This window comes from Sapajus apella, unplaced genomic scaffold, assembly GCF_009761245.1.
Source record: "Sapajus apella isolate SASKATOON/1434 unplaced genomic scaffold, GSC_monkey_1.0 scaffold71, whole genome shotgun sequence".
NCBI classification, from domain to species: Eukaryota; Metazoa; Chordata; class Mammalia; order Primates; family Cebidae; genus Sapajus; species Sapajus apella.
In genome coordinates, this window is record NW_022437011.1 from 3287386 (window position 1) to 3301754 (window position 14369).

The window sequence follows — 14369 nt, forward strand, 5'->3', positions numbered from 1 at the left end:
CCTTAAATCCTGGCAGTTATGTATTGCTTTATACAATTATGCTTTATACATTATGTATTTAGTCTTTGTTTCTCAGTCTTTAACAGCATGTAAAGATACTGTACTTGACAACAGTCCTAGGTAACTGCTGAAGCTGAATCCTTTCACGGTAATTACAGCTTCTTAAATCAAAATAGCTTATCCTATTGTGTATTGGGTTTTTATGCCAAAGCTCTCATCTTCTGAAACCATATTTATAAATCAAATTAAGATTTAAGTTCCATTTTGCCCTCTTAAATCAAATACAGATACAAATTAAATCAAGTATGTTCTTGAGTATCTGTTTGGTCCTTGCTGCACCAATATGTGGTTTCACAATGGGAGGCATTCTCACTCTGTACTGAGAAGTCTATGGCAAAGTAAGCTTCCAGTGAATCTGTGTGTCAACTCAAACCACAAATGAGTTCATAGGATTTGGGCAGTTCTGTGTTGCAGCTTCTGTAAGTTTCCCACATATTGTCCATGTTCTCTGAAGTGCAGATCTTTAGGGTGGTAGTGACCTGTATGTACTATGTACCATAGCATTCAGGACAACAAAGCAAAGGGACAATATGTGACCGTCTCCCCATCTCTTTCCCTTACTACCTGCTGGCTCTGTACTTTTGTTTTTGCATTTTTGAGAAAGATTGCTGGGGAAAGATTTTACCTAAGTTTGACATGCTTAAGAGTACGCCATGGAAATATAAAGTTAGATATAGCTGCATTTACTTCAGGAAAGTATAAACATTTGGATTTAATACCATATAGTTGGTACTAAAACCTTGAGCCTGAATAAAAAAGTGTAGAGAAAGATATGGACAAAAGTGGAATAAGGAGGTGGTATAAGCAAAGGAAAATGAGGTAGGAGAAAAATCAGCAAAATCGTTTCAGAGATGCCAAGAGAAGAAAGTATCTCAAGAGTATACAAGTCTAGGCAACAATGTCAAATGCTGCTGAGATGTCAAATTAGATCAAAGTGGAGAAATGATCTCCAGATTCAGTAAGATAATCACTAGTGACTTTGCTTCATTCTATAGGGACCAAGCAAGATGAGAAAGTGAAGACAATGCCGACAGACGATTCTTCTGTGTATACTCAGAGTGCCCTTAAAGGAAATCAGGCCCTGTACATAGTACATCTTATTGTAAAAGCAGGTACATAATATCAAGGCATCCTATTTCTCATTAATTACTGTGTGCAAGAGAAGGCAAATGGGAAACAACAAAAAGATGGCTAGAAAAGATTCATTTTCCAGTTCCTAAGGGTCAACTGGGAAACTAGAAAATTTGGTAACAAAACAATCTCACATCATCTTCACTCATCACCAAAGGGAATGGATGGTACACCATAACACATTAGTTGGCATACAGCTATAGCTGTGAAGACCTAATGATTAAAGGTACATGAAAGGTGCCAATGTCTAGCACATAATTGGTATTAATCTTTCAGTTCTTCACATACCCAGAAATGGTCTTCATGTTCATGCTCTCCATTGGTCTAGGAGACAATAAAAAATACTCCTTTGTCTAATCCTGAAAGTTAAGTCTCAGACCTCAAGAGTTACCACTTTACACTAATTCGCCAAGCATCTGTAATCCTTCCCATTCTGTAAGTATTCTTATATAGTCTGTGGACAAAAACAGTTTTGAAACAAGCAAGAAGATGGGAAAATTTCACCTACCCCCCTCATGTTCCTCATCAACTAGCTTTCCTCAATGTGGAAAGTGATAAGTTGAAACAGAGGAAAAAAGGAACCGGATAAGGCCAGAAATACAATCCAAAGTAAAAATCATTTCTACTTGAAGCTCACAAAAGATCTGGGTTACCATCAGCTGCAAACTGCTGCTCTCCTGGCTGTAGGTCTTGCCGAAATTCATTCTCCTCATCTGAGTCATCTGGGTGATGATGGTTGTTGTCGTGGATGTTGGCATTGTTATTCTGGGCATTATTATCATTGTCGTTGTTGGAGTTCTGGTTGCTAACAAGAGCTGATGAAACACCAATTCCTGTGCCTGCACTCAAACCAACTCGAGCACAACCCTAAGGTGAAACCAAAACACACAGGTTTATTAATTTGGGTTAATATATATCATTTCATTTTGAAATCCCTTCATTTCACCTTTATATTAGAACAAATATTTATATAGTACTTATTTATGAAATGCTTTCACATACACATAGAGAATCTCATTTAAGGCCAGCAACACTACAAGATAGATACAGGGTTACTGGCTTGATTTACAGATGAGAGGCACACAAGGAGAAGAGATCTGCCTAACAACACATGGCAAGTGGTACTGCCGCAATTTGAAACACAGGATTCTGACCTCAAATCCTGAGCTTTTCCCATTATACTGCACTGCTGCAACAGTGGGAATGTAACCATGAATGACTGACAAGAGAAAACATAATTGGTTGAAGGATTAAGTTTGTATTACCTTAAGAGTATAGAGTTCTATGTTAAGCAGTTTTAAAATAACATTTTGTAGAACTGGGCAACCTCAGATTTCCCAGGCTATACAATTTAACAGAAAGAAAGCAGCAAAGTAGAACATTCCCCAAATAAATTCTTATTTATACTTTGGGTTCCTAATCAAATTTAATCTACCTACCTAATTTTATATTTAATGTACCAACAAATTATCCCAGGTAATAATTTCTGTCTTAAATTTCTAGCTTCATCCTTACCTTACCTTTTGTTTATATAGTAATGGAGATGACTTCCACTTATTTTTTCCTTTCCCTTCCCCACAGAACCATTAATACTGAATTATAAGAATGAGAGGCTATGCATTATTAAAATCTTTATGCTTTCACTGAGGTTGGCAGCAACAAGTCCAACTACAACACTGTAAAGACATTATTATTGAAAAGAAAAAAAAAATCACAGGCTATTTTTATTTTTTTTCCTATCAAAATAAATAAAAACTCCCTCAAATGTAACTTACCTTGGGTGGTTCACGAAACATCTGATCCAGTGAAATAAACTCTAGGCTGGGTAATAACTCAATAAACTGGCCAAAAGAGTCCAGCTTCAAAGCATGGCACCGCACTAGGTTGATGTCAACCAATCGAGTCCATCTTGAGTGGTCTGTTGAAGAAATGATATGACCAGAGAAAATCTAAGTAACACTTTCCCCGTTACTGATGAATTTTGATACAGGTAACAAAGACTTTCAAATCCTTTTTCTTTAAGTAACTTTTCCTTTTTTTCCATGACTTCTAAAACCTGATAACTCTATATTATAATGTTTACATACCTAATTCCATTGTGAGAACTAAATGGCCTTGAATCCAAGTCAGCCCTGATTTAAATGTGATCCACTCAACAACCTACATGGCTTTTCAACAATAGGGCACTGAATTAAAAAATTATGGTATATTTACTTAAAAGAACATTATGTAGCTATTTCAAAAGAATGAAGGAGAGCTTAATATGCTTGCTGATATCGAAAACTCTCCAAATTATACTTAGTATAAAAAACAAGCTAAAGGACAGTGTATACACAGTAAGATCCTTTGGTATAATATAAATCATTTTTAAATGCTACACATATATATGCTGCAATATGCATAATTTGTCCAGAAAAATATACAAAAACTGTTGATGATGGTTACCTTTGAGAAGAGGAGAGTTTTCATTTTGTACCTTTCTGTACTGTTTGAAATTTATCAAGTGCATGTATTATTTTTATTTTTTTAAGTGTTAACAGGAATTCTGAGTGATGGGATTATAGGCCATTTTTTGTTTTCTTCTTTATACTCTTCTGTATTTAAGAAAACAAACAAACCAAAAACCCAATAAATGTTATTTTTTTAAAGTCATCTACACCTGCTACATCCTAAAGTTCATATTTCCCAATAACTTCTTGGTTCAGCAGGGCCAGGGATAGAATTTAACTGCTACTGGCACATGAGACATGGCTATTTTAATGAGTGATCTTAGCAGAGGTCCCAAAGCCCTAAAACGGGCCTGGACAGTAGCTTTGTGAGGAAATACAATCCCTGTGAAGTGACTCAACAGCAGAGGAGGCTGTTCTGCAGGTGTCAGTGAGAGGCTTTGTCACAAGTACAACTTTCTCAGACTCTCAATTTATTTAACGTTTTGTAAATTTCGGTATTTAAGAAGGGCCTTTAAGACAATAGATGACGTTACTCTCTCTGAGAGGAAAATAAACTCCCACCATAAGGAAAAAATATGAAGTGCAAAAGTCACCCTTCTATATACAGGAGATTGGAGAGGAGGTCTGAAATAGACTAGGATTTCTAGTCAATAGAAATTTTCATCTCGAGTTAATGTCACCTAATTAAAGTTCAACATACATACCTACTTTGTCCTTTCAGACGATGTGCCAGTGTGAAAGATACTTCTGAGAAAACAACTATAATATCCTAAGTCCTAAGTAATTTATGCTCCTAACCCAAAGAAGTACATACAAATATCAGGGCTCATGAATTCATAATCTGGAGAGTATGAATTTCTAGGCAGATAACTTCAGAAGTTTAAAAAGGCATTGAATATGCTTGCAACTTGGATATCAAAGGTTACCAGAACTTGTATGAACAATCCAAATCCAAATGAAATACCTACATTTTACATTAGGAATGCAATCATATCACATATAGAAAACAAGGACAGTTGTATTATTTCAATATCAATAAAACAGAGCTATATTTCTAAGTCTATAGTACCTGAGAGCCAATTGTATGAGTTGTGTAGATGAGGGCAATTGTAAATTGCCAGGTATTTGATACAGGAAAAAACTTCATTGACTGCTTTCATTCCTATATCAGTGATGATACCGGGATTTTCTACCACATCAGCCAAACCATACTTCACCAGATCCGCATTAGCCATTCTGCCTAAAAAGAGAGTTTAATTTTTAAAAAAGTCAAATTCTTGTTAGGGAATATTACCAATTTTGTATCTTACCATGCAGTTTGTCTCTACCATCAATGTGTATCATCTGTTTATCATCGGGTTCAGATATAATTTTAGGGTATGCATTGTGTATATATGGTAGCACTTCTAACACAAAATAAGAAATTATATTAAAAGTCAAGGGGCGGCTAGTAGAAAAATTATTGCCAATTGTTTAGAAAAGAAAACAGGCAAAAATTCTTAAAGCATAACTGAAGGACATATCATACTGGTTCATATGATGGCGAAGTTTTAGCTTTATCATTTAAAAGGAAAACGAAATCTTAAAAATGCAAGTCCCTCAGAGTAAAATGATGTTCTTGGAATCTAGTGTGGATATAGGTAGAGAAGGGCAAACTCTGAGAATTTTTTAAGATTCACTGTTAGAAGCCATGGCACTGGTTAGTAACGTCGACCTATACCCTTAAAGTGGACTTCTAACCCAAACACATGCCACTGGGCTTTAGTGCCTACTCTCTGGTCACAAAGTAGGGGTTTGGGGATAAGTAAAGGAGGATCCTTTATCCTAGATCGTGCCACTAGGAATCACACCTCATTCCTTGCCTCCTATCATTTCTGCCATCTGTCTGCCCCCGCACACTCTAAGATTTTGTTAGTTCACAGTTACATCTTTAGTGACTAGCATGGTGCTGGGGATGCAAGAGCTCAATATATGCCTCTCAGAGTCTGCAATCAACCAATACACAGGACAAAGAAAACACAAACACTGCTGCCCTGGGGAAGCTTCCCTGAATGTCACAAGGATTTACACCTTTAGCTACAACATGTTTAAAACAATCCATCTTCTCCAAACTTCCAACTTTACTTTCCATATAGTTCACAGTCTTTCTCCTATCGTTCCTGTTTTTGGTATTTCCTGGCATTTCCTACAGATTTCACTTTAATCCATCCCTTACAATTAAGCTGAGCTATTTTCTTTAGCTCCTGTTAAGGACCTTTTCCCTGCCCTTCGTCCTTGAGATGAAACCTGACATTTTCCTTAAGATAGGGTAAACCTTGAACTGACCCTGTTTCCTGGGCACTATTTGAATAAATGCCTAACATGACAAATCAATGTCTTGCATTTATTTTTTTGAAATAACCACCATGTGGTCATCTGCTCTTGGGGTTTCCTGCTTGCCACAGTCCTTCAAAATCCTGATGACACTACTTGAGATTCATTTTTGTTTTTCTTTTTAGCCCACAGGTCAGCTAAAAGTAAAAGCTATCATTTATTGAATACTTCCTAAGTGTCAGAGATTGCTGTAAATGTATGTATCATTTTTTCCTTGAATCCTCAGAGCTACACAAGAGAAAAGCAGGATATCGCCTTATCTTCATTTAAAAAGTGAGAAGTAACTTGCTTAGGTCCCATGATTTGTAACAGGCCTCAATTCTCTCTCTCTCCCAAGTTCTAGGACTAAAGACTACTTTATACTGCTTCTGAAATTTTCACTGAGTTATGTATCTCTGTCGCTATGACATGAAGATTACAGACCATAAACCCACATGAACAAAGAATTCTCTAAAGATTCATCTTTGGGTCACTGTCAGAAGACAAAGGTGACATTCCTATTTATTTTGCCAGAACTTTTATAACAAGAAAGTGACTCAGGTTTTACCAGAGGCTAGTCCCCACTTCTTGGAGAGATGCTTCAAATCTAAATCACTGAGAAGAGAAAAACTGAGACAGTGTGAGTGCAGTGACCTCACCCCTCTTGACATCGTACATAAGAAGTACTAGGGACCTATTCTGAAACAGAGAATCCCAAGCCATCTTTGGAGAGATGGAAGACAGTATGCATATGGAAGAAAGGGTTAAACTGTGACAAATAAGAAGAGAATGACTATATAAACATCAACTAACAGACTATTAAATATGAAACTGAACACGAAACAAGTTGTGTTGAAAACTATGAGATAAAGGTAGTCAAGAAGGTATTTTTATGCTATTGAAAATGTATATTGAGGAGAAAGAAACACTACAAGAAACATTTGGTTATAAAGATCACTCTTGGAGACAATTCTTCAGTAGACCTAAATGTGGCCATCCTGAAGATACACAATATGTCAAGTTCTAAGCTTTGGGAAAAAACAAAAAACAAAATTATAGAAAAAATATAAATTTCAAAGCTAATAATTTTAAGTTACTATACAAACATTGCAGAAACATAGGAAATGTTAGATGCTTCATTCAAAACCAGAAAACCTTGATATCGTATATATTAATTTTATATAAACTCACTGTACTAGTTAGCATTTTAAAGCTATTTTGGAGAAAAGCTGACCTTTTCCAAAGCTATACAGATTTAAAGTTATTCTTCTGTAAACTGTCTAGAAAAGAATGGCTTGACTTCTTAATCACCTATATTAATCAGTACTGTGAACAACAAAAAAATAAACAAACGAAAAACCACACAACTATTAATGCAATATATATTAGAAATGAAAAAGGCAAACAATCATGTTTTTTGAGCTGGACTGTCCTGATAGGAAGAATTAAGCCTTCTTTGTTTTTCTATAATACAAACTAGATCCAAAGAAAAAATGTTATCTGGTATGGTAATGAGAGTTCAAGAAAGACTTGTTGCAAATCAGGTGGGAAGAAAATGAATTCTTGAATAAATAAAAACATGTTGGTGATGAAAATATTTTTATATCTTATTGATGCCATATGGAAAAATAGTTTGAATAATGAATTGACATGCATTCAAACCCAAAGAAATGAGTTCTCAATTGCAAATGCATAAGAAAATGCTGTGAACAGGCTTTCCAACAGCAATCATCATTAAATGAATACTGACCATTATGTGCTCACACTATCTGGAAAATCCAGAACCCCCAGCGGGTTTATTATGGAAATGAAGAGCATGGGCAGGGAATGGGACCTCATCTGAGAGGTCCATCAAAAGCTTCAAGAAGTGTGGCAGATCAAATTCAACAATGGAACCAAGGATGACATTCTGTGAAAAAAATGAAGCAGAATGGGAAAGAAACTTGGGCAGTAAAGTGGAGACAATATCAAATGTAGATAAGGTTCTTTTCTTGGTGTACTGTTAGTAACTGTATTTTCTATAATATGCTAAAATCAGAGGCAATATGAAAAAAAATCACTGACATTTCTAATTTAGAAGTTTATTTTTCAAGATGTGAGAACACCTAAGATTTTAAGTTGTCTTGTGTTCAAAAAAATATGGTGGAACCCAATTCAGATTTCAGTTTATCAAGTAAATTTCCTACAGTAATTCTAGGAATTAAAATGGGATAAATCTTACTCTGCAGCAAAAATTCATCTACATATCCTAGATGAAGAGTTTCAAACTGAGGGAACTCCAACTCTGCCATCTTTAGGGCAGAAAAGACACCATCTTTGGTTAGGGAAGGCTGGATCCGAACTTCATGCAACCTGTGAAAAAAGAGATAGAACATATCAGAGTAAAACAAAAGCCATCAGAATCAAAGATTCCTCCTAATGTAAGTGTATTAGTCCATTTTCGTGCTGCTGACAAAGACATACCTGAGACTGGGAAGAAACAGATGTTTTAATGGACTTACAGTTCCACATGAAGGCTGGGGAGGCCTCACAATCATGGTGGAAAGCAAAAAGGAGCAAGTCACATCTTACATGGATGGCAGCAGGCAAATAAAGAAAGGCTGTACTGGAAAACTCCCATTTTTAAAACCAACAGATCTTGTGAGTCTTATTCACTATGATGAGAACAGCACTCTGGGTCCCTCCCACAACACATGGGAATTATGGGAGTCACAAGATGAGATGTGGGTGGGGACAGAGAGCCAAACCATATCAGTAAGACTTTGAAAGAAGTTTATGACTTTAGTGAAGTGTTACAGATGTCAACAACCTCCCTCCCATCTCCACCATTAAATAAAACAAAAACAAAAACAGATATTTTCTTCAAAGGAGCATTTATAAAGTTTAAGCAAATCTTAGGCAGTACATTGAAGCTATGCATTAAATAGCAATTAATTACATGGTAAGAATCTTATATCCTTTCAAGAACTTTCCTAAACCTGAAGAGTTAATGTAAGACTCTGCATCTGGTGCTAGTATTTGACATCTTGCTTAGGATAGATGTTAATGTTGCGTTTTAACAAAGAGTATAGTTTTATAGTAGGTAACAATATCTACTGAAACTTAGAAACACTATTTTATTTACAATCCTAGTCAATATTCTCTTAATGGAAAAAGTTTTTATTTCTGAATACATTTTTAAAAAGGTTAAAGAAAATACTATAAAATAAAAGTGGAGGTGGAACTTTGATATGTAAGAAATAGCAAATGTGGCATGAAGTGATACAACCACTTGGTTAAAAAATATAGAGGTGTTAGAAGGTCAGATATTGGAAAAGCTGATGTAAAACACTGATTTCTGAATTGCAAATATTATCACCAACTAACTAAAACAGTTCAGAAAATCATCCAGAGATTGAGACAATGGTTCTGAGAGGACTACAGATACCAGAGCTTCAATGCTAACTTCATTTGGACTCTCAGCTGTTTCCAGAAATTCCCTGCTTTTCTCTGATAAAAGACCATGCCACTCTGGAGCTTGCTAGTATGCAGCTCCACTGGTCATCAGTTATAACATTAAGACTACCATGATGTTAAACTTACCTGTTATTTAAACAATTTCTTTGTATTTTAAATTTGAACAAGACTTGATCGAACGTACACACATACATACACACCTATTTCCCCAATTTTTTGTTAAACAGGAAAAAATACAATACTTCTAAAGTGAAAGACACAATACAAAGAGCAAACATACCTACGGGCAGCAGTTATGATGAGGTAACCAAGATCGACTTCAAGAGCATTTTTGCAAGCTCCTAGAACAATAGTGTGCAAATTTCTAAAACCACCTAAAGAGGAGGAACAAAAACAACATGTGTTTCTTTTGACCATTGCGCTTTTAGTGAAGTATTTATCATTATGGATTATGAAGTATTATCTTAGACGATAATTATTTGTTTAAAGTAAATCTAAGCTTTGTTTTTGGATTGAAATTAATATCATAAGATGAATTATAAGTCATCTAAAAAGAGATGAAAGCAGAACCTCATTTTGAAAAGACATTCTGACGGCATCTGGAAGCTACTCTAAACAATTTAGACTGTTAAGTAAGGATTTGTAGAAAGTCAGACTGATGAGAGAATTGTAAAAAAAGAAATCCTGCCATTCCTGGCCAAATTTTGAATCTCCAAATATCATATGGAACCAGACCTGCACCACTTTAAGTGATTTTTTAAATGTTTCCGAAACTTATTTAGTTAAAAAAAAGAACATAAATTACTAATGTATAGCTCAAAGAAATGATTGATTCGTCTGTTTTAAATTTTATAAATAAAATCACAAAGTATGTACACTTTTGTGTCTGGCTTCATTTACTTAACATTCTGTTTATGAGATTCATCCATATCGCTGTATAGCTGTAATCTGTTCATTCTTATTCCTGTACAGTATTCTGCTATATGAATATGCCACAATCTAATTATACATTCTATTGCTGACAGGCATCTTTCCATTTTGGGATGATTAGGAACAGTGCTTCTATGAACAATGGTAAAAGTGTCTTTTGGTGAACATCTGTAAACATTTCTGTTGGGTTTAAAGCCAGGAATGCAACTGTTGCTATGTGTATCACTAACTTTAGCAGATACTACCAAACAGTATTTCAAAGTGGTTGCATGAATTTATACTCTGACGATCAGTGTATGAAAAGCCCTGCTGCTCCATATCCTAGCCAACATTACTGTTTTTATCTTTTTCATATTAGTCATGAGTACGCATAGTCATTTTAGTGCTTGAATATCACACTGTAGTTTCAATTTACATTTCCCTAATGATTAGTGGACTTTATCATTTTTTCATGTTCATTAGCCTCTTGTATGGAAGCTTTTCTATTCAAATCTTTTCCCATTTTTTCTACTGAGTTGCCTGCCTTTTTCTTATTAATCCCAGGAGTCCTTCACATCTTCCCAATATCCGGTATCTGTACTACAAACAACTTCTCCCATTCTGCAGCCTGGCTTTTCACTCTCTTAATCATGCCTTTTGATGGACTATATATATATATAAATTTTAATTTGGTACAGTTTATCAATCTTTTCTTTATGGTTAATGTCTTTTGGTGTCCTGTTTAAGATGCCTTTGTGTACTCAAGATCAATAAGACATTCTTCTAAGTTTTTTTAAATTTCATTTTTAAAATTGTTAACATTTGAATCTATGATCCAACTAGAATTAATTTTTGTGTGAGGTATGCTGACTTCATGAGTAAAATACCAAGGCAGTGTCACCCTTAAAAACCAGTTTGAGAAGAAAAGTCTCTGTTTCTCTTTTAGGACCTTTATACAAACTCAGCTTTAACATCTCTCTCCAGGTCTTCTCTCTAATGAATGAACCGCATCCCCCCACTCCCCCCGCCACGCCTTTTTTTTTGTTTTTGACTTTTATCTTGTTAACTATTGCCATCAATCAAAATACTGTTGGTCTTAAAGAGGTTGTTTCATCCCACTGGCTAAACATAATAAAGTACACTTATACTACACTTGACTGACAAAAATGTCTAGAAATGTAGTGTTTACTCGTCATTTTATTCCAAAAGTATTAACTATAATGTCTACTTGTTAACAATGGTACTTGATGACTTTCCATTTTATTTTAGAGAGCAAAAGTTAGATTTTTGGTTTCCAACTATTAATCAGCCATCTTGCTACACCACTAATTTTCTGCCTGCAATGAGATGATTAACATAGAGCACATTCTGTTACTTATTATTTATCTATAGTTAAGTACACACAGAATAAAACTTTTTTTTCCCTTTAAATACCATCATCTGATTGGTAAATCAATATCCAAGTGATATAATAAAAGTATTTTTTATACTATTAAGTATTAAATGATAGATTTTAACATTACTAATGCCTAAATTTTTTGGGAAGCCTAGGCTGTACTAGTCATAAAACATCACCAAAGAACACTATCCCTGTTAACATTTCTAAGAAAGATTCCAAATATAAGAGGAAGTATTATTAGCTATGTAAAAGTCAAAACAAGCCAGAAAACATGCCTTATCACTCTACTATCTATTTTAAGAAAGTTTAATGTGCACAAAAAGAAAATGAATACTAGTTATGCTCCCCTGATGAGCATTTTCTTTTTAAAAGACTTGCAAGAGAAGTTAAATAAAAGCTTAATGATGTTTAATAAGTTGATTTTAAAAATATTTAGTAACTAAAGAAAATGAATACCTGATCTCCAACTGTCTTCAACAACATGTTGGATAAGACCTCCAAGGAAAGGAACTCGAACCATTTCTAAGTGTTCCAAGTTTCGGGCAGAGGCTAAGCCTGTTACTAAAGGGACATATTTCAAGGAATTTGTGGGTCCTGAAAAAAAAAACAATCTTTGATAGAACAATGTAAAATGCCTTAAATGAATTTGCAAATCAGTGAAAGACATGTATAACTTATAAACTCTCTGTCTTAAAATGACAGCCAAACTGGTTCCCTGCAATCTAGTTCTTATTACAAATGAAAGTGTTAGCCTACTAACTATATACTTACTCCACATAAAGAACTTTCAGTAACACTGAAGAGAGACGTAGTATTCCGTAAATCCTCTAAAGGCTCAATAGTTTTGAACTCAAACTAACTAAAGGGAAAAAGTAAAGATAAAAATGTGATCCTTCACTCAAGTAAACAGCTCAATCATTTAATCATCTCTCACTATGACCAGTGTTGTATTAGACACTATAGAAGATCACAAAAGATATGGTCCTGTCCATCAAAAGACCTGCAGTTGACATGGAGCTAGAACATAAATAATTAGAGAGGAATAAAAAGGCAGACTGCATCAAGTATAAAAATACAATCTGCCATACTCCATGGGAAAGAAGGAAGAAAGAGGAGAAATGTAATTTGGAAAAGGCAGAACCTGAAGAATGCATACAAAAAAAGAGAAAGAGAGTGCGTATCTCAGGATAAGGAAACAACAATATAGCATAAGAGAAGACACTGAGGTGGAAAGCTGTATGGCTATCCAGGAAACAATGAATAATCATATGTGATGATGGAAGAAGGTGTGTCTTGGAAAGGTATGAGAAAAAGGCTATCAAGAGGAGTCCTGGTTATTATGACCTTGAAGCAGAGTAGTTCCCACTTAATGCTCTACTGCAGGGGTGTCCACTCTTTTGACTTTGCTGCCCTCGCTGGCCACACTGGAAGAGGAAGAATTATCTTGGGCCACACATAAAATAAACTAACATTAAAGACAGCAGATGAGCTAGGGGAAAACAAAAAGTCTGTGGATAAATCTCATAATGTTTTAAGAAAGTTTAAGAATTTGTATTGGGTATCATGTGGGCCATGGCCAGCAGACCGTGGGTTGGACAAGCTTGCTCTAGGGCAACAGGGACACTAAGGTTTCTGTTTAGAAGAATAAAATCGTAAAACCTATGTTTAAGGTAGATTAAATTAAGCCAACTATTTACATGCAGAATGATTCGGACACCAGAAACAAACAAATAAGTCTGAAATCTAATAAAACAATCCTATGAAAAGTAAAAAGTGCCTATAAGAAACACAGAGATATTCTGAGTTGTTTTTGTTTTGTTTTGTTTTTGCTGAGGTCAAACACAAATCATGTTTCTAATGTCTTTAAAACAAAAAATACATTTATCTTCACAAGATGAATAAGATATAAGACATAAATAGTAACAGCATAATATAATTGTATTTATAAATGTAGCTACTAGAGTTTGCTTCAGGATATTTTTAGAAAAGTTTATTTCCACCATAAGTGTGTATGATTACCTGCACAGTTCCTCATGACGAAAGTTCTTAAGCTGATACAAAGAAAGTCTTTAAATGGCTGTGGTTTAGTGAGTCTTACCCACTTCATATAAAGGTGCCTTAGCATTGGGATACAAGGAATTTCAGGAACATTCACCCCTAAAATAAAAATATAAAAAAAAGAACAAACAAAAAAAATCACAAAAATATACATCTTGCATATAAGTTCAAGAGTCTATTTTTCATACTAACAGTTTAACCTTCAAGGATTTTTATCAGAAAAAATTACACAAAGACTTATTTAAAACAGGCTTATAAAGAACAGTTTATGTAAACCATAAACTGACTTAATTTTTTTAGAAAAGGCCAATGGGAAGATAGAGTTTAAAAGGTATTTCTATATTTTAGAAATGTAAGTCTTTTGCATAATCTTACAATTCTTCTACATTTTCCCAGAAGAGGTAAAGTAAAAATGGATTACTGAAAGCAAAACTATAAAGATGGACATGGAACACACAAATTTACTATTTGACTACCAATGTCCACTGCCCCCAGTAGGAAAACTAAATTTCTCAGCTCAAAGTCAGGTAGATGGATTTAAATATGCAAACAGA

General features: G+C 34.7%; 1 protein-coding gene across 6 annotated transcripts in view; it reads right to left on the reverse strand.

Annotated features, from left to right (window-relative positions):
* FBXO38 (F-box protein 38) overlaps positions 1-14369 on the reverse strand; it is a 53884-nt gene that overhangs the window by 18995 nt on the left and 20520 nt on the right. For all 6 annotated transcript variants that reach the window (XM_032250291.1, XM_032250288.1, XM_032250290.1 and 3 more), the window contains exons 6-12: positions 13777-13914; positions 12214-12351; positions 9730-9823; positions 8215-8345; positions 4711-4881; positions 2967-3109; positions 1845-2058 (exon numbers count right to left, since the gene is read on the reverse strand). In XM_032250291.1, coding sequence (XP_032106182.1) covers positions 1845-2058; positions 2967-3109; positions 4711-4881; positions 8215-8345; positions 9730-9823; positions 12214-12351; positions 13777-13914 — 1029 coding nt within the window. The remainder of the gene's footprint in view (positions 1-1844; positions 2059-2966; positions 3110-4710; positions 4882-8214; positions 8346-9729; positions 9824-12213; positions 12352-13776; positions 13915-14369) is intronic.